The 19,203-nt window shown below is 43.0% G+C and overlaps 1 protein-coding gene across 1 annotated transcript; it reads right to left on the bottom strand.

The window, feature by feature from the left end:
• Window positions 1-2,559: 2,559 nt before the first annotated feature.
• LOC124168076 lies at window positions 2,560-7,638 on the bottom strand. Its single transcript, XM_046546224.1, has one exon. It carries the CDS (start codon window positions 7,636-7,638, stop codon window positions 2,560-2,562), a length of 5,079 nt encoding a protein of 1,692 aa, XP_046402180.1.
• Window positions 7,639-19,203: the final 11,565 nt, after the last annotated feature.

The following is a 19,203-nucleotide window of genomic DNA, read 5'->3' on the forward strand; positions in this document are numbered from 1 at the left end:
AGATAGCCATTGGTGAAGAGGAAGACAATCTGTACTGTAAAGTGTTTTAGTAATTATTCACCTTTCTAACACGACGGGATCCGAGTTCGATGGGCTCGTGGCCAAAAGAGCTCGCGCTTTTAAAATTTTGCAAATGGCTTTCGATTGTTGCCACCCCCTCGCCACGTTGAGGCTGCAGTTAGGATTTGAGGAGGGCATGCACTACAACGACTCTAAACTACTGTTAATATGAAAACAGATAGATGCCGTTAAAAATTAAAAGAAGGAAAAATATGCATCGTGATAATTACGTAATAATAAATGCGAGGCGCATCTTATAATGCAATTAAAATTACGTACATGTGCATTCAAATATTTTTAATTTTTTGAGGTTTTTCCTTTTGTCTCGATCTATACTAAACACATGCACACGGGTTACATGCAGTGAAAGCATACAGTGTCGATTCGCAGTAAATTCTGATAAAACTAAAACATGCAAATAACAAATGTAAGAAAGTGTTTTTCCTTGAGTTATGCTAAATTGTAAAGGCGAAAGTTAAATCAATTAAGTGCATCAAGCTCTAAACATGCATAAGTATAAATGCATAGAGTGTATAGTCATGCAGATATAAAAAATACGTGTTCCATTAATTTTATTTTGTAACTTTTTTTATCACTCTACGATAGAAACAATAACAACATACATTGAATAAAAGCATGCATAATTAAGAATACAGAGGAACTATATGATAAAAGAAGCAAGAAATGCAAGATATATATTAGCGTGAATTTATGATACTGATTTCACTCAATATTTATTTTTGTATTTTAAATTTTTTCATTTTTTTGTGTTTTTAGTTTTTTAGTAAATGAAACTAGGTAATTCCACGGGAACCAGCTCTTAAAATAACATGCATTTAGGCTAACTATTACATAATTTTTTTATTTATGTTTTTTATTTTTTTAAATATTTTTATGGTTTTTCTCATTTTTCAGTACCCTAATTCGTTTGTGTACCTAAAACGGGGTCTGTTTAACGCAGTATGTACGTATGGGGGTAATGCCGCTGGACAATTAATTTTTGGCCATTTTCTCGTCGTTCTTGGTGGTATTTCTCTCTATATTCTGCCGACACCGGAGATCGGCCGATCTACCGACGAAGATATCTACAGACGACGTTAGAGGCACGCATGGGTCATCACACACCCTACTCCACTCCAATATAGCGGATTCAAGGACGATGGAGATCCTTGTTTGCAGCAGTCTTCTTGATGAGCTTGTAATGATGGTCTTTGTGGTGGCTTCACTTCTTCGTCGGTTTTCGCGTCTCCGACTCTCTCTCTGTGGTGGAAACACCCGTGGTGTCTTCTCCCTCCTACTCTACCCACCCCCGGAGACCAGCCGTTTCACAGCGTCCTATTGGGTCTCCCTACGATTATCTTACGATGACGATGGAAGACACGTAAGGGACATCACACACCCTACTAAACTGTAATTTCACGGGTGATGAAGATCCTTGTTTAATGCAGTCTTCTTGATGAGCTTCTAATCATGGTCTTCTTAGTGGTGGCTTCACTTCTTCGTCGGTCTTCATGTCTCCGACTCTCTCTGTGGTGGAAACACCCGTGGTGTCTTCTCCCTCCTACTCTACCCACCCCCGGAGACCAGCCGTTTCACAGCGTCCTATTGGGTCTCCCTACGATTATCTTACGATGACGATGGAAGACACGTAAGGGACATCACACACCCTACTCCACTGTAATTTCACGGGTGATGGAGATCCTTGTTTAATGCAATCTTCTTGATGAGCTTCTAATCATGGTCTTCTTAGTGGTGGCTTCACTTCTTCGTCGGTCTTCGCGTCTCCGACTCTCTCTCTCTGTGGTGGAAACACCCGTGGTGTCTTCTCCCTCCTACTCTACCCACCCCCGGAGACCAGCCGTTTCACAGCGTCCTATTGGGTCTCCCTACGATTATCTTACGATGACGATGGAAGACACGTAAGGGACAACACACACCCTACTCAACTGTAATTTCACGGGTGATGGAGATCCTTGTTTAATGCAGTCTTCTTGATGAGCTTCTAATCATGGTCTTCTTAGTGGTGGCTTCACTTCGTCGTCGGTCTTCATGTCTCCGACTCTCTCTGTGGTGGAAACACCCGTGGTGTCTTCTCCCTCCTACCCTACCCACCCCCGGAGACCAGCCGTTTCACAGCGTCCTATTGGGTCTCCCTACGATTATCTTACGATGACGATGGAAGACACGTAAGGGACATCACACACCCTACTCAACTGTAATTTCACGGGTGATGAAGATCCTTGTTTAATGCAGTCTTCTTGATGAGCTTCTAATCATGGTCTTCTTAGTGGTGGCTTCACTTCTTCGTCGGTCTTCATGTCTCCGAATCTCTCTGTGGTGGAAACACCCGTGGTGCCTTCTCCCTCCTCCTCTACCCACCCCCGGAGACCAGCCGTTTAACAGCGTCCTATTGGGTATCCCTGCGATATCTAACGATGACGATGGAAGGCACGTATGGTGTTGCCACGACGACAAACCTGTATTCGGTGGATATATTCTTCACAGGAGAAGCTCTTCGAACACGATATTCTTGGCATATGCCGTCCCATCAATTACTTTGTTTTGGGGAACAAGAACTACTATATCTTGCGGTCTTCTTACACGGCTAAGTAAGACGTAGAGCTGACCGTGTGTAAAACAATCGGTCCTGAGATCGACGCCAACGAAGTCTATCGTCTGGCCCTGGCTCTTATGGACCGTCATTGAATATGCCAAGGCCAAAGGAAACTGGCGTCTTAGAATCATGAGCGGTGATCCTTCGGCGAATGGGAAACGGAACGTGATCCGGGGTATGCCAATAAGGTGTGTCTTCCCGGGAATTTTCACTGTAATCAGGCGATTGCTGATGGCGGTTACGATGACTTTTGTCCCATTCACGAGTCCATCTCCAATATTTAAGTTCCTCATTATCAGGCACACAGAACCGATCTTGAGGCGCAGAACGTGATCTGGGATCCCATTTCCAGTAGCTTGATGTAATAGTTGAATATCCACGTGGAGTCCGTCTTCGTCGTTTTCCTTACACACACTGTCAGCGCTTCTAAGCTCATGGATGCATCCGTCGGAGGAGTTCAGCACTAAATCGTTGATTTCCTTTACATTTGAATTTATGGTAGAGAGGACAGCTCGTTTTGCGCAAAGCTCCGGTTGGCTCAGAACGCATGGTGGAAATGTGTCCTCAATCAGCTGCTGCAGAGATGTCACGACTCTCAGTCCTCGAAGAGGTATGAGCGCCTCTTGTTGCCGTCCCTCGCCGAAAGAAATTGAGTCGATTGCGCCGTTGCCAACTTGGAGGAGGAAGTCAGAATAATCCTTGAATTCGCCCGTTCGCTGCGGCGTAGTCAGCGAAAAAATTTTGAAGAGGCTCCACATCGGTGAAGAGCGCAGAGAAACACACGAAACATCGGCAGGGGTGCGCGCTTTTTTAACGACGGGCGGTATTTGCCTAAAATCGCCGGAACAAACAAATATTTTCCCACCGAAGGGTAAATTATTATTCATGAGATCCTTCAGTGACCTATCCAGAATTTCGAAGATATAATGATGCGCCATCGGTGCCTCATCGAAGATGATGATCTTGGCATTTCGAATGAGTTCGCCCCGCTGGGAACCGTTGCTAACGTTCCAGTATCCCGTTCCGTCTCCTAAATCGAACGGAAGGCGGAACATGCTATGAGCCGTCGTACCTCCTTGCATGTTGGACGCTGCGATCCCTGAGCTAGCAACTGCAAGGGCAACATGTCCATGACCGCGGGCGTACCCTAAAATTACACGGATGAGTGTAGTTTTTCCGTAGCCACCTGGCCCATCGAGGAATAAGATTCTATCCCTTCTGTCGTCATCCTGAAAAAGGGCTTTGATATGACAAAAAAATACTTTCTGGTCCTCGGAAAGCTTTGGCTCCCACTCATCGACAAATGACTTTTGCTTCTCTCTGCTGTACTGAACCTGCTCTCTACTCAACTCCGTCGTGAAGTCCTCTACGAACGGAAGCCCGTGGTCCTTAAGGCAAGAGCCCTGTCGCCTGAGACCCCTATCGATAGCGAGAAGAGAAAATGAATACGCAGCATCTGGGTTTTCGGGATGTCGCTCTAAATAATCCTCGCTGAGGGAATTCTTAAAATTTTCCCAAAGTATTGCCGCGGGAGCCCCTATGTTACAAAGTAAAATGAAGAATGACCGGAGTGCGTGGGCTACCATGAACGTCGACGCCTCTCGTAGTGCATCAGCGTATTCTTCCTCATCCTCTATCAAGCCTAAACTTCGAGCAACGTCCTGAAACGTGCGACACTGTCCTACCCCACGGGACAAAAGATCGGCGAAGCCACGGCATGGAGTGGTCATAAGGAGAATCCTGAGGTAATACTGCTCGCCTCGATTAGGGGAAATCCAAAACAATCTACAAACTTTGACACCGCGCTGGCGAGCGGTAACGTAATGAACACCGTCGGGGAGTGCATAGAAGTTATCACCGTTTGGACGACGGGTATGAACCATGTATTTTTCGTAAAAACTCTGATAGGTTAAGCCGTCGAAAATAGTGTCGCGCGGACGGTTAAAGTAAATGATTAATTTGGATGAAGCGGACGATGCGATCTCTGTTAAACTGCGTTCACGAGGCCTGTACACGACGTTCTGCTTGCCTTCCAAGTGAACGGGTAGGCATTCCACGGTGGGCTCTGATTTGGAAATAGGGAACTCTAACAAACGCCAGCACGCATCGCTGGCGCCTACCATGCGCTTAGTGGCATACTGCTCCACCTCATTTTCTTGCAAACCAATCGGGGTCACGGTGACGTTTTGAAGTGACCCTCCCTTCATTAAATACTTGAACAAGTACTTTACTACGCGGCGAGTGGATGCAAGTTCTAAGTTTATGTGGGCCTCGTACTTTAACATCAACGCGGCGTTGTAGGGGACCACCCAACCGTCGTGTACCGATACTTCCCCGCGTCGCGTGTTAATAACACCCCGATTCGAGTAATCGCGCCTATACTGAACGAAACCTCTATCGTCTACGTGGGTTGTTTGGCAAGACGGCTTCGGAAAGAATTTACTGCAACAACCCTTTGCCGCATCCCAGCATGGAAAGTCGGTGCGGTGGTCTGTACCGCACGGGCCGTGAATCATATGTTGCAACACTAACGCCCTGAGTCGTCCGCCGGCCTCCTCTTCCGAGGGTATATCCGCGCGAATAACGGCGTCAATGTCTTCCGCTTGGGCCGGACCTAACCCGTCTACCTTGAAAACTATATGCGCGTGCGGCAAGCCCCGCATTTGCATTTCAATGACGTAAACAAAGTACGAGGGGCGCCCGAAAAATGCTCCGCTACGCAAGTCTCTGATCAATTCCCCGAGCTTAATGCTGAATATCCTACACGCTGTGGAAGGATCACTGCGTTTACTTCCATAGGGGCACGCCTTCTTATTTTCCTCCCAATGAGCACTGTAAGTAAACGTCAGGAAATACGTTGGGGAACCCAACCGCGAAACCAGACCCATGGCGTTCTCGTAGTGGACCTTCATGTACCGCGGTCCTCCGGTGAATGTGCACGGCAGGTAAACTTTCCCTGGGCAGACGCCGCCTTCCCCTTGAACCGTCTCGTCACCGTGTATATCTTGTGCGATCTGTCCTCGTTGTTGCCTTCCAACGTCTAAAATTTCATCCAGCGGTGCTATCCGCATGCCTCTTCCAGACGAAGATCGCGTCTGGGAATAGTGGATGAAACGGAGTCGCTCCTCTTCATACCGGGCGAACATCTCCACTTGCCACGCCTGCGATAAACGTCCCAAGTGGGAAAATCGAGGATCGGTAAGCAGCAGGCATCTTGAGTAGTTCAGTTGGGAGAGTTTGTTTCCTCGATTGTCCAATAAACCCACGTGCCAACCCAAATTCCCCTGTGGGTAAAGCATCGGATACTGAAAAGGCTCCATAAGTGGGCTTAGCAGGTCGATGGACGATGGCCTTCGATCACCCCTTTTCCATACTGTCAATTTTCGTGGATCGTATCCAGTATCTTCTGTGCTCATTGCGGCGTGCACCTCGATTCCCGTTTGCCTATCTCCAAGTGTCGGGCCATGTGTGGATCTGCTGGTCACCTCGAAAGTTAGGTGTGCGTCGATTGAAGGCTCCGCACTCAAGCGTCGGAAATCCTCGATGAACGGGTTGATATTCCGGATGAAGTGATCAATTTCTTCGATGAGGTCCGTTTTCAGCGTTCTTCCCAGGGCAATATTCTTCCGTTCTTCGCCGTCATCGATGTAGAGCCGGCAACGGTTGACGAACTGAGTTTCTCCTGCTCTTGTGGTGAACTTTTGCCCAGGAGCTTCCAGACTGTGCAGTTGGTGGTACATCCTACCTTCTATTTTGAAAAACGCCAGTCCACTGGGGTGCCTGTAGCCTCCACTAACCTCTAGCGCGCAAAAGGCAAACAGATCGTTATACGCTCGCGATCTATCCCGGAATTCTCTCTTTGAATAAAAAGGTGCGTCTAGAGGAGGCAGCCGCTGCACATTGTACGATCCCTCTCCACAGCACCACTTCTTACGAGTCTTCTCCTCCTCGAAAAGCCTTGCGCCGCAGTGGGCACATTGATGCACGTCATCCTCCCAAAGCGATGTCCTCCTCAGCTTAAACGGTATGACGTCGTCGAGTGCGATTCCTTTCCAGTAAGCTATAGGGCCGCGTTCAACTATCTTCCTGGCGAGAGCAGCAGGAATGTGTCTTCTCATATTCTCTAATTCCGGATAACGCAACCTGTAGCTCATCGTGCTCTGCCGCGATGCCTCGGGATTAATGTCGTGCAGACGTTGAACGGCTTTCCTATGAACTTCGGGATGTTCAAGCGCGTACCTCTTTACTGCCTCTCGATTAACTTCCGGATGCAGTTGACTGTAGCGAATAACTGCCCGCTGGTTCACGTCTGGGTTGTTATCGCTATGTTTCTTCTTTGCTGCAGTTAACTGATCTTCCCTCGTAGTGTCTAGTATTTTAGGTCTTCCGCGTTTGCGCTTATTCGGACGTCCTTTTTGTTTCACGATCTCCGTAAGAATAGTGTCTGTATTTTCTATACGCCTAAGAAGGACAACCGGTTTCATGGTATTCAGCTTTGGATCCTGAGCAATGCTGCTGCGTGTTTTATTATCTGTATTTTCTGTTATTCTGTTCGTTACTTGTGTACATGGCGTAAATGAGCAATTTTCTGAGGGTCTTGAAAAACATAGACGAGTTATAGTGTACTGGTTCCGTTTTCCGTTGAAGGGGTTATTGGAAATGAGCATTGCGGCCAGTGCCGAGTACGTATTGCATTTAAACAAACTGGCATAACCATCAGAACAAGGATTGTACTCATGGTCCACCCCATGAGAATCGAATAAAAATGTGTCGTCGAATCGGTGCCAAAATGATACAGATCGAAGTTCTCCGGTGAACATAAAAGCAACGTGATGCTCGGATTGAGATAAGAGGCCGTCAAGGACACCCGATAGTGACCTCACACCTTCCTCTACATCGTGGACAGTAACAGGATATATGCCGTAGTGCACGTCCGAAACCTCAAGGTTACATAATGTTCCCATTACTTCCAATACCCCGGGTAATTCCTCCGGAAAAAGATAACGTTCTAATCCACTGGTTGTAGCATTTCTCAATGACCTATAGATACCATTTCCACAAAGAAGAATTGAATTTATTATGTCCTTATTGAATGTGCCTCTCAGAAAGCCCCACGCGGCGGCGCATGTGGAGTTCGCTACGCACTGTGCGCCTGCACTCCAACCGAAAACTTCATTGTTTCCCTGGTGAAAAGACCCAGAAGCCACGCAAAAGAAATCCCTTCTCCGAGTACCCATCGCGGAATGAGGAAAATACGAAAAGTCAAAAATTATCAGAAGGGAATACGGTTATACTTACTATGTGGGAGGGGATTACTTACTATGTGTGAGGGTATGTTAACACTATGAATGAGATAAAACCTGTTGATTTAATTCTAAGTACCACCTGAAAATGAAGAGTGCGATATCATTAGCAACAAAATAATGACTAAGTGGATAAGGATGAGTTTAGAACAGATGTAACGTCATTTTTACAAATGATCGTCATTGTTTAATAATTGCTTCAATAGTATTTTATTTCCGAATAAATATCACGAGCAAAGCACAACTGAAATTCGGTGTGGGATAACGGAATTGAATTAGGAAAGATAGTTATTGCACGGTTATATGACGAAAGCCCATTCGTAAATTGTAAGAGGTTTACAAGTTACATCGACGTATTTTCTGCGTCGGAAGCATTCAAATTTCACACTTTCTTTTTTAAATCAGTTTCTTTTGCAAGAGTGAACAAAGGTACATCTGAAAAAGAAATATAGATACTAGAATTTTATCATGGCATCATAGTTATTACATTACGACAGTGGCTTTGACCTTAACTGTGAAAAGAATTAAGTTTTCTTCAAGATGAGTTGTTGATAAAAAAGATTAATTATTTTTAAGACGCGACATGCGGTTAAGGTCAGGACACATATTTTATTATCAATAAATAGGTCGTGTAATAAGGCCATTAAAATTTTTCTTGAGCCGAAATGATGAGTTGACTTTGCCGAACGTTGAAGGATAGTTTTGACATTAATTTTTTGGCCGACACTCGTGGAGTTTGCCATTGGACCTGTACGGAAAAGTTTTCTAAAAATCACAATTTATTCGCTGATTACGTAAGTTTATTTCATCATTCACCTGAATTAAGTAGTACCTTCTTCGTGGAAATACCATGCATTGAGATTCAATTTTTTTCTTGCAATCGGGTATCCTTTTTAGTGTTTTTTATGATGCTAATAATTTTTATGCTTCTTGAAATTGTAAACGGATGCATTTTTAACGTTCTCGCCAGAAAGGTAACACGAGGTATCAGCTTTTAAGCCACTGGAATATTTTGGTTGCATAAGCTATTACAAAAACCGCATTAACATCAAAATATCAACAGCCTACCCTTGATTCATTTAAACTTTCGCAATTACGCTGCCTCCTTCCGAACTTGTGCGTATTACGAAATGACTAATTTTGTGTATAGAATCATTGTCTCGGTCGTAATGCACTATGCTTCATTGCATTGTAAGTAATTCCATAGAATTTATAATATTTTTAAGAAGATATTTTTATGAATATCTTCTTAAAATGTAAACTAGGGACCAACTAGTAGTTAAAGGGTCAGTTATCCCATACGTAAGCAGAACAATAGGAACACGTGAGCGTTGACAGCAGAATGCGGAGAAGGTTAACAGTTTTCGTAGGGTGTTGTGCCGCTGTTGGCGTCGCCTATGTCGGACGTTAGAAGGGAGGGGAAGTACCTCAACGTATGTGCAAGATAAGTTACATTCGCAAAAGTTGTGAAAAGAGAAGTCCAATCATTATGAATTTCTGTCCATAATCTAAGAAGTTAGGCGTATCATTTAGAAGTTCGTGGCTTTTGGTACCTTGACGTTTTGAATAATAGCTAAATTAGAAACTCGTAATTGGTGGAAAACGATATTTATTTGTTAGAATTTTTCCAACACTGGTATAACCAATGTAGTGTACCCATGGGCAGAATTAGACGTCTCTAAACATGTTTTCGGCAGCAGTAGTTCATGTGCTATGCAAATGATACTAGTTTCTCTATTCATTGTGAACTTTTATCAACATTACACCTTAATAATTCAGGAATTCATAATGTATATTTTTTCGTCATCTTACTGTTAAAGATACGTCGAAGACACTTGATATATGTGTGTTAAAATACAATTTCTGCCGTTTACTTCAGGATCGGAGTCTTTTTCGCATATACTTACGCATGGCAACAAGTAAAATAAGAAAAACATAATCTTGTCACATTCGTTAGCTTTCCTGATAAACTAGAAGCATCCGTATGTGAAATTTATTTTTTTTGTCGTCTTACACTCAACGGTGAGACGAAGACTGCACAAAGTATTGTAAAAAAGTACTATATCTGCAGTTAAATTCAGGATCGGACGGCTTTTCCGCAAATAATCACTTAAGGCCCTTTTACACGGTAATTCATCATTCGAATTAAATTCATTCGCCGTCACCCGCTTATCACGGTGAACGATTTCAGCGAATAATCTTCGCAAAAATTATGCGCATTGATGCGACTCTCCATAATGTATGTCGAACCTAACGATATTTTCGACCATTTATGATCGCTTGATTTGTTTTGGAAGTCGCAGACGATGGCATGCTTCGTTTACATGTGAGCTTGAACGGTGGCGGATGTATGGTGGGAGTAAGAGGGGTATAGCCTCACCACTGGATATCCAATTTACACCAGGTAGAATGATAATTTTTTCCGACCCCCACTACTGCTGGAATTTTAACCCCCACTTAGCCCTTATCCCTATCCTGGATCACCCACTGAGGTTGAATATATTTTTGTATTGCTTTGGCTTTCGGTGGGGTATGACGTACAAAGTAATGAGAGAGATGAAAACGGTACGTATTTGATAGCGGAAAACCAGTTTATCAAAACGTGCGTTATGTGATCCCGCGACGAAGTAATTAGTTATTTTCGCTGCAGTGCATACATGATTATGCTTCATGATAGCGCGCTCCAGAACATGATCGGAAGGAAATTGACTCTTCAAATGGTTATTCCGAAGTCTTTTCCCTCCCCAATCAGAAAAGTGAAGTAAGTGAAAAAGAAATTTGGGAAGAACCGCACGTTGTTTCTCGGCGAAAAATCCTACCTTATGGAGACGAGTCCCGCATTGACGCCGTGAAGTCCACCTCTAATAAAGAAACACAACAACCGTAGAGCAAGGCTCCACAAGGGGAAGGATGGTCGACATTGAGTTTGTTTGGGCTCCGTCGGGTGCACGGCTATCACAATGCAATCCAACCAAGGTCATCCCTGTGCGAGAGAGGAAAGGTCCCGGAAAGAGAGAAAAGGAAGGGGCGTGCTCTATTTTCGAAGCAGTGTGTTTCATTAAGTTGGCTCAGAGTTATTTAAATGCTTGCAACTTCTCCTTTACCGCAAGGCTAAGAATGCTATCAAGATATCTTGTGGGATGTTGCGCGTAATTTCAGGCAAAGGTTTTACAAGTATCTAAATTACTCAACAGAGACAATTCGTTGTAATTTAAATACCGACGCAGGGGAAGAAAGTGGACTGTGACATTCATGGGCTACTTTATGGGGTTTGCCCCTTCACTTAGAGGCAACAATGTGAGATTGTGACTTCCAAAGGTGGGCCAATATGACGTAAGGGCTTGTTTTCGTTGGAATGTGTTCACCGAAGAAATAGAGATTTTTTAATTAATTGGGAGTCTTACCCCAAAATTTAGCGTTAAATCGTGAGATATTTATATAGTTTAAAATTGGCAAAGTTGAGAAAATATCGACACAAACTAGAAGAAATTTGTTTTGAAACGTTTGAAACGTTTTAATTCATGAAATATCCGGAATCTTATTTCCGAATTACCCTCATTTCAGAGAAATAATGTTTGTGAATTAATGTTCTCTCAAGGTACATATTAATTATTTGAGCTTCGCATGGGTTACTTTTCTTCCACAGTTCTTGTACCCGAAGTTTTTGTATATGATCTGAAAATTCGGAGGTGGTTCCAATGGCAAGAAGAACGCCGTACGCTCATATCATTCACGGAAATCATTCAAGCTAATTAGAACATTCTCGAAATTTCACTCGAATGATCATTCGAATACAGGATATTTCCGTTTTACATGGTGAATGATGGCAATTCGCAAGATCATTCGAATGAAAATTCGACGCGTAAAACGGCCTTCATAAAAACAAGTAAAATGAATGAAATGAATAACTTGTGACCTGGCCAAGTTCAGTAGCTTTCCTGATGGAATTACGTCACGTAGTTACGACATCCTTAAAGCATCCGAAGGCGGGGATGTTAAGGTATGAAATAATGTGAAGGTATGAAATTAAAAGCAGTCGTCCCTCCGTTAAAAGATTGACATTGAATTGAAAGATTGTATAATTTTCCGTCACGGAAACCAAGGGTGACGGGAAGGAAGTGTTACCAATATTCCGTCGTGAAAACTGTAGGAATGTGAAATATATTTTTATCGTGGTCCTACTCTCAGAAATACTTCGTGGATAGAAATACGTACTGTGAAAAAGTACAATTTCTGCCGTAGAAATCAGGTTCGTACGGCTTTCATGCCAAGAATCACTCATGAAAATAATTGAAATGAATACAGCGTAACCTTGCCACGTTGATTAGCTTCCCTGATAAATTATAAGGATCCGTTTAGCAGCCGAAGGCAGGGAGTGTAACATTTTAAACCACTCCCTTGGGCACATGTTATTGCTTTCCCAGTAAACGATAGCTATCCGTATCGCATCCAAATGTAGGAAGTATTTTAACTGAAAACCAGTCGTCCCTCTGGAAAAATCGTGACATTCACGCGTTGTTTAGTTTTTATGGCGGCAACCAAGGGTGACGAAACGAAATTGCTATCAATATTCAGGGGAGAACTTTGCAAAAAGTATATGATAATTTTTATGTCGTGCAACACTGAAAAGTACGAGGAATACATCACATAGTACCTATGTGACGTTACTAAAATTTCAGATGCAGACGGCTTCTTCCCTAGGACTGACTTGAAAGAACGTGGAATGTGGAATGAATGCAATAAAACGCGGCCAAATCCATAACCTCTTCGGATAAATTTGTAGAATTCACATAGCTTGTGTGGGTAGGGAATATTAAAGGAAAGTAGGCAAGACATTGCGTCATTAGAAGATAGTTTGTGACAATCGAGAATTTAGATCGAAATACAAAACAAGATATATTTTCGTTTTTATCACGGTAACAATGGGTGACGATAAAATGGCTACCTGTTGACATTGTGGGCATATGCAGTAGTCTGATTTCTAAGCTTTCATAATTAACAACAACCCGTGTTGCAAGGATTGTAAGGGAGTATTTAAGAGAAACCGCCGTCTTTTTATATTAGGTGCGCATTCCTGTTTTTGAAATCATACGAGGTAAACCACTAATATGCGGAAAGATATTGTTTGCCACAAAAGGACACGGTACATATTTGACTCATGTCAGGATTTTTTCTGGGGGAGCACAAGGGTCTTGTAGGTCTTCTCTAATGTAAGATTAAAAACAAAACACATATTTTGGGTGACGTCATTGGGCGACAATAAGTCCTTCCAATCTCCGAGAAATTACTCTCTCAGCACCAAAAATTAATTTTCACCAGAAAGTGGCACTCGTGACTAGTCACCTGTTAAAATTAAAGGGTTAATACCGAAAAATATCTCAGCTAACTTGAATGAAGCTTGTGGAATATCTCCTCCTGTGTTTGAAACTATTTGCAATTGGATAAATGTGTGATGACGTTGCCGTTAATCCAAATGAATGAACATAGCTCCGGACTCTCTGTGAAAGTGTCAACCGTCTAAATGATTCCACGATATGCTGTTAGGAGCCAGACGAACAAAGTGCGCGGTATAGGTAAGGCCGCAGGCACACGGCAATGCACAATTGTTTTCATTTCGCACGAAAATTTGGGTGTGAAAAAGGTATCCGCAGCATTGCTGCCACGTTTTCTCACATTGGAGAATAAACGCACTCGTTTGGCCAATTCTAAGTCTATTTTGGCACTTTTACTTCGCAATCCTGAGGATTTTCCGCATCAACTCATAACTTTTGATGTAATATGATTTCATCACCACAGTACAGGGAAAAATAGCAAGTAAGAAATGGAATTTTGAAGATTAACGGGCTCCAAAGCAGGCGAATATAATTGAAATGGACCGGTCAAGTGATGGCAACGATATTTTGCAATGTAGGCGGAATTTTCTACATCGATTTATTGGAAAAGGTATAAACGATAACAGGAGAGTAATATGCATCGTTATTGGACTGGTTGGTGGGTCAAATCAACAAAAGTGCCCTCATTTGAAGTAGAACAATTTCTTCCGTCAACAAAACAATACACGGTTGCACACCTGTTCAGAGTCAATCGCCAAAATTACAGAATTAAACTTTCAGTTACAAAGAAATTCTCCGTATGCATCAGATTTGGCCTCCGGTAGCTTTTTATAATTAAATAACTTGAGGAAATGGCTTTGCGGTTTTAATAGTCTTCAGTTAAATTTTCTCGTGTTGTATCGATACCTCCACTGCATAAACGCTCAAAAATCGGCCACCTAATAGAATCCGCTCATTTAGTACTACAAGGCCTATCTAGATGAGCGGATTTGCTTCGGTGGGTGATTGTTGAGCGTTTATACAGTGGAGGTATCGGTATATACTCCGTGTTCTATCCATTCCACTTCCAATTTTAATATTTCCCGGGGAAGTAGTTCCGCGCTTAAAATGCTTAAAAAATGTCATAAATACACCGTGTTTGGAGTCATTTTCTTTTGTATTTTGTGCACAATACGAATATTTCAATCCAACCAAGATACCTCATCATTTGCCGAAAGTCATGGTAAGACACTTAAGGATCCAATAGGTGACTCATTTTTTTGGCCTCAAGAAACTGGGAGCTTGAAAAAGGTTGACTGAAAAAGGTTAATTGGCGTGTAGGGGGAGGGGTGAAACACGTTTCTATTGCTCTCGTGTAACGTGATATTTTATTTCGTAAGGTCTTCGTAACACGAAACCTGAGGGAGCAATTATCTGGGGTGCAAGAGGCTTTTTGTGGGTGGGCTATGGTGGGGAGGGAAACGTGAGAAGAGTGGACTGAGGACTGGGCTGATGGGTGGGGGAGGGTGAATGTTGGGAAATGTGGGACATAGTTTTACAACTCTACGGCGCTGAGATACACCCGACGGTAGATGAATGTCTTGGCGTATATTAACATTATTTGCCTGTCGTGTTTAGCCTCAATGTTGTCCTAGGAGGCGGAGTGCTCGTATAAGGGGTATATGCATAGCATGAAGACATTACGTAAGTGTTGCAGTGCACTAATAATGGTGCTTTAAACGTTAACGGTGTACCACTGATCCATGCTAAGAGTTAATAATGTTTTTTTCACATCTGTGCCTGTCCGGCACATTGTGCCTTAACTCAGCTATTCCACTTTTGCGCCTTACGAAAGGTTAAACTACGACATAATGATTGAAGCCTTCGAAAAGTATGCGCTGTGGAATAGGGAATCAAATTGGAAAAGTAAGAAAGAAATTCCATCGCTCCAAGACACGACAAAACAATTTATAAATGGATACGTGCACAAGACGGGGAGCTCCGTAAATGTAGAAAAAAATATATTGTAGCGGACGCAGCCTGGCCTAATGACATATTGTGAGTATTTATTCCCAGCCAAAGTAGATGTCTTTAATGTTGACGGTGAAAAGTAAACAATACTAGATCTGTCAATACGGTGATAGCCAAGTGTTTCAGTGTTTATTTTACAGAAGAAAGAAAGAATGGTATGGTAAATTAGCGACTGGTTCATATAAAAAATTATCGTGCCATTGTATGTTTGAGATACGGAAGCAAACACCGTCGTCCATATTGGGACCCGTTGCGCTAAATAAATGCAAGTTGGAGAAAGTGAGTGGGAAATAAATCAAAATATCCATGGCTAACTTCTAACAACACGTATCTCAAATTCGGCCGGTTTGGGACAGGTATGTTAAACAAAGTGTAATAACTTTTAAAAATAAAATACAAGCAAATAACAACTCTTTGTTTGCAAATAAATGCTCCTTTTTCGGTTTTATGAACTCTTGGTTTTTAATTTCAGCGTACAAGTAAGAAAAATGAATCGCTTTTTTGCTCACCCGAAAAGTTGCTATTTTCGAGATACGTGTGGCTAAAACTTAGCCATCGAAATTAACACTGTCATGGAATGACTCATAATGAAGAGATACGTCGTGCAATACGATGGAGACATTATTGTAAGACTCGTAGTTAATTATCCATCTAAGGAAACGAAGAACGGAAGGATGCAGTGCAATTGCAAAAAGTAAGAAGAATCGCGTCAAGGACGTTTGCGAACTTCCGAAGATACTTTGTTCTTTAGCGCACCTATCGCCTAACTTATGTCCCTATGCATAATTTTTACTCACGATTTACATAAATCACTTTAATGCTCGGAAAAAAAGACCCTGTGGTGTCGTTAGTACATATCAAATTTGCGCGGGCACACTCATTATTGAATTGCATCCATCAATGTGTTTCACGAGCTGCATTTCGTAATCTGTAAATGGGGAAGTGAACAATGGAGTAATTGCAAACCATGCTGGAAAGTAGGGAAATTCCTGAGGAAAAGCGTCGAAAGACAAGACATAATGAACACGCGTACTTAAAAAAATCCACATTTTCATAGAATTAATATCTTTGCGGAATAAATGGCGGGAATAATCGTATCGGTGCTTGGTGTAACCTTTTTCCATGCAAAATGTGTTTCACTGATTTACCTGGAGTCGGGGACTCCCACGATGTCCTCAGTTACACAATAGAGTATACTTCTCGACCTCCCTCCAGAAGTCACTGCGTCAACACAAATAAAATCCACAGTTTTAAGGTCAGTTATCCCATATGACAGCAGAACAACTGGATCAAGTGAGCTCTGACAGCAGAATGCCGATAAGGTCAACGGTTTTTTTTAACGTGATGCGCCACCGTTGGGGCGTTGGGGTCGCCTCCGAGAGTAGTTGAAGGGAGGGGATCGGCGGCGGAGGGGAAGGGTGGGGGAGGGGAACAGTGCGGGAGGGGAAGTATAAGTGGGAAATGTCGAGAAGCGTGAGAAAGCTCCCTCTTGAGAAATCTAGAGAATGCTATCCGGTTACATGAGAGCAACTGGTCATCTTTCAATGGATCAGATTTCCTCTGACACCTAGTAGTTATTATGTAATGAGTCACCTAGTGGGCTCCAGGGCACTAAGCAATAATTTATCGCAGTTCGTGTTATGGATCAATAAACGTACCAAATTAATAACATGCAGAAACTTTGGAAAACATTAAGCCCAAACACGATGCATTTCCGACCATAAGTGGAGGAATTGGGCGTATCATTTAGAAGTCAGTTGCCATCAGTACCTCGACGTTTTCATTCATTTTTAAGTAGAAAATCTTCAGAGATGGAAGACGGTAGGTGTTTGGTAGCTTTTTTCAGCACTTGAGTAAGCAATGCACTGCAGCTATAGGCAAAATTAAACGTCCTGAACATGTATTCGGCAGAAGTAGCTGATGTACCAAGCAAGTGATACTAGTTTGTCAAATCATGTTAAAGGAAATAGCGTGCGATACAATCGCTAAATTAGAATAAAGTATTTAAGACCCCACTTTCAAATTATTTTCTCATTTATCCATTGTTAGCTCAATTTGAATTAAGTTCAATAATGCTGCTAAAGTTTCTTTGAGAGTGACAAAATTTTAAAAAGTATGATACCAAAGAAGACGTAACTACGTCAATTATTACAGTTTGCGAAGCGTATCGATAATGCTTCAAAATTAAGATGAAGACTCAAAACGAAAAATATGCCTGTAACTTAATTTAATTTTTAAAAATTGTCTGCAATGAATCTTATTGTGACATGCGGAAAAATATCGAGAGCGGGGAAGGGGCGAAAACGTTGATTGACCCAGGAAAATAATGAACCAAACACCAACCCCAATCCCCTCCCAGAACACATTCAAAAAGCACTCCATATGAAGAACTTAGCCGGAACACATGCAATGAATGATCCTGGCTTTTCCACACCACCCGAGAGGTATCCAGGCAGGCGCGTTTCCCTTTTTTACGGGAAAAGGGATCCCCATGGCCAGTCGAAAGTATGATAACTTTTCGACTGACACATAGGCCTACGAAAAACCGAAATACACACAACAGACACATATAGATCCAAACACGCACCACACTTTCACGCGCAAGCACTCCTTCCCTTACAGACATCTCTCCAGGCACTCCATCACCACCCCCATTCCCTTGGCGTTCAGATGGATGCCATCAGGACGGCGACGACACCCCCGACCCATCAACCTGCATTGAGGAGCGGGAAGCAGTACAATATAATGAAAAGAACTTAATAAGACATTGCAATCACATAGCGGCGTATGATACTCACTCCTCGAAGCAGGTGACGTCCACCCCGCCGTCATGAAGGAAGGGAGTGGTGATATCAATCACTCTCACCCCCACTGCGAAAGAAGTCACTTATTAGATAAATAGGCAACGAGTGGTAGAGTGCTTTAGTATAAGGAACACGGATATCTTACATCGCTCGTATTTTCTCAGCCATTTCCCCAGTGCCAAAACACGTCTCCTATAAAAGTGATTTCTCCACATAATCGGCGCCGGAGGGATGGTGAGCACTGTGACCCCCGGTGCCAGCACCAGCAGCCGCATGATGAGGCGATTCAGGGCGCCACGGAGGGTGCGATAATCGCAAAGCTGGATTAAGGAAAAATATGACATTTATTTATGGCCGTGGCCGAGTATACAATGCACCACCACTAACTACGTTCAGAGTGTCAAAGTTAACTTACATTACGTAGATCATTAGATCCAATTAGAACGATCACGGGTCTCGAAAAGTACCTGTGACCGTCCACCGCCCTCCTGAGCTCCACAACCTTCCAGCCGGATACACACAATCCGATACGGGCGGGGCGAACTTGTGGAGAAAATGAATGTGCATTAATGCCACGGACATTATCGAAAACAATTAAGTGGTATGCTTTTTCATCATGCTATAAGGTAAACCTACCTCCCTCCAGCTTCCACCCCAAGTACGCCGCCAACCGCACCATATGCGAATCTCCAACAAGTTGGTGCCCGAACAAGATGGGTCCCTCCATGCTCGCAGACAACTAGGAGACGAATGACGAAGTCTACGCACTCGTCGTGAGGGAGGGACGCAGCGGGGTATGCAAAATCTTCTCGTTGCTGATTGGCCAAGGTGTTGCTCCCCCGCGCCCTACCATTAAATCTAGACCAACGGTTTTTTTAATAAGCCTTCCCAACGGTTTTCACACCACGAGGAGCCACCGCTAACGAGGATGAGCTATCAGGTTACAATGAGAGCATTGGGGAGTATCTTCCGAAGTGTCACATTTCCTGCGACTCCTCAAGTTACCATTTTGTAGAGACCAGCTGCTGGTATGAGCTGCTGCTCTATGGTGACAAATAAATCGTCGGAGATATAAGTTA

Source organism: Ischnura elegans, chromosome 1 (assembly GCF_921293095.1).
Source record: "Ischnura elegans chromosome 1, ioIscEleg1.1, whole genome shotgun sequence".
Classification (NCBI taxonomy): Eukaryota; Metazoa; Arthropoda; class Insecta; order Odonata; family Coenagrionidae; genus Ischnura; species Ischnura elegans.

Coding starts and splice junctions, on each gene's coding strand:
- LOC124168076 (XM_046546224.1), bottom strand. CDS start 7,638: ATGGGAACATTATGTAACCTTGAGGTTTCGGACGTGCACTACGGCATA.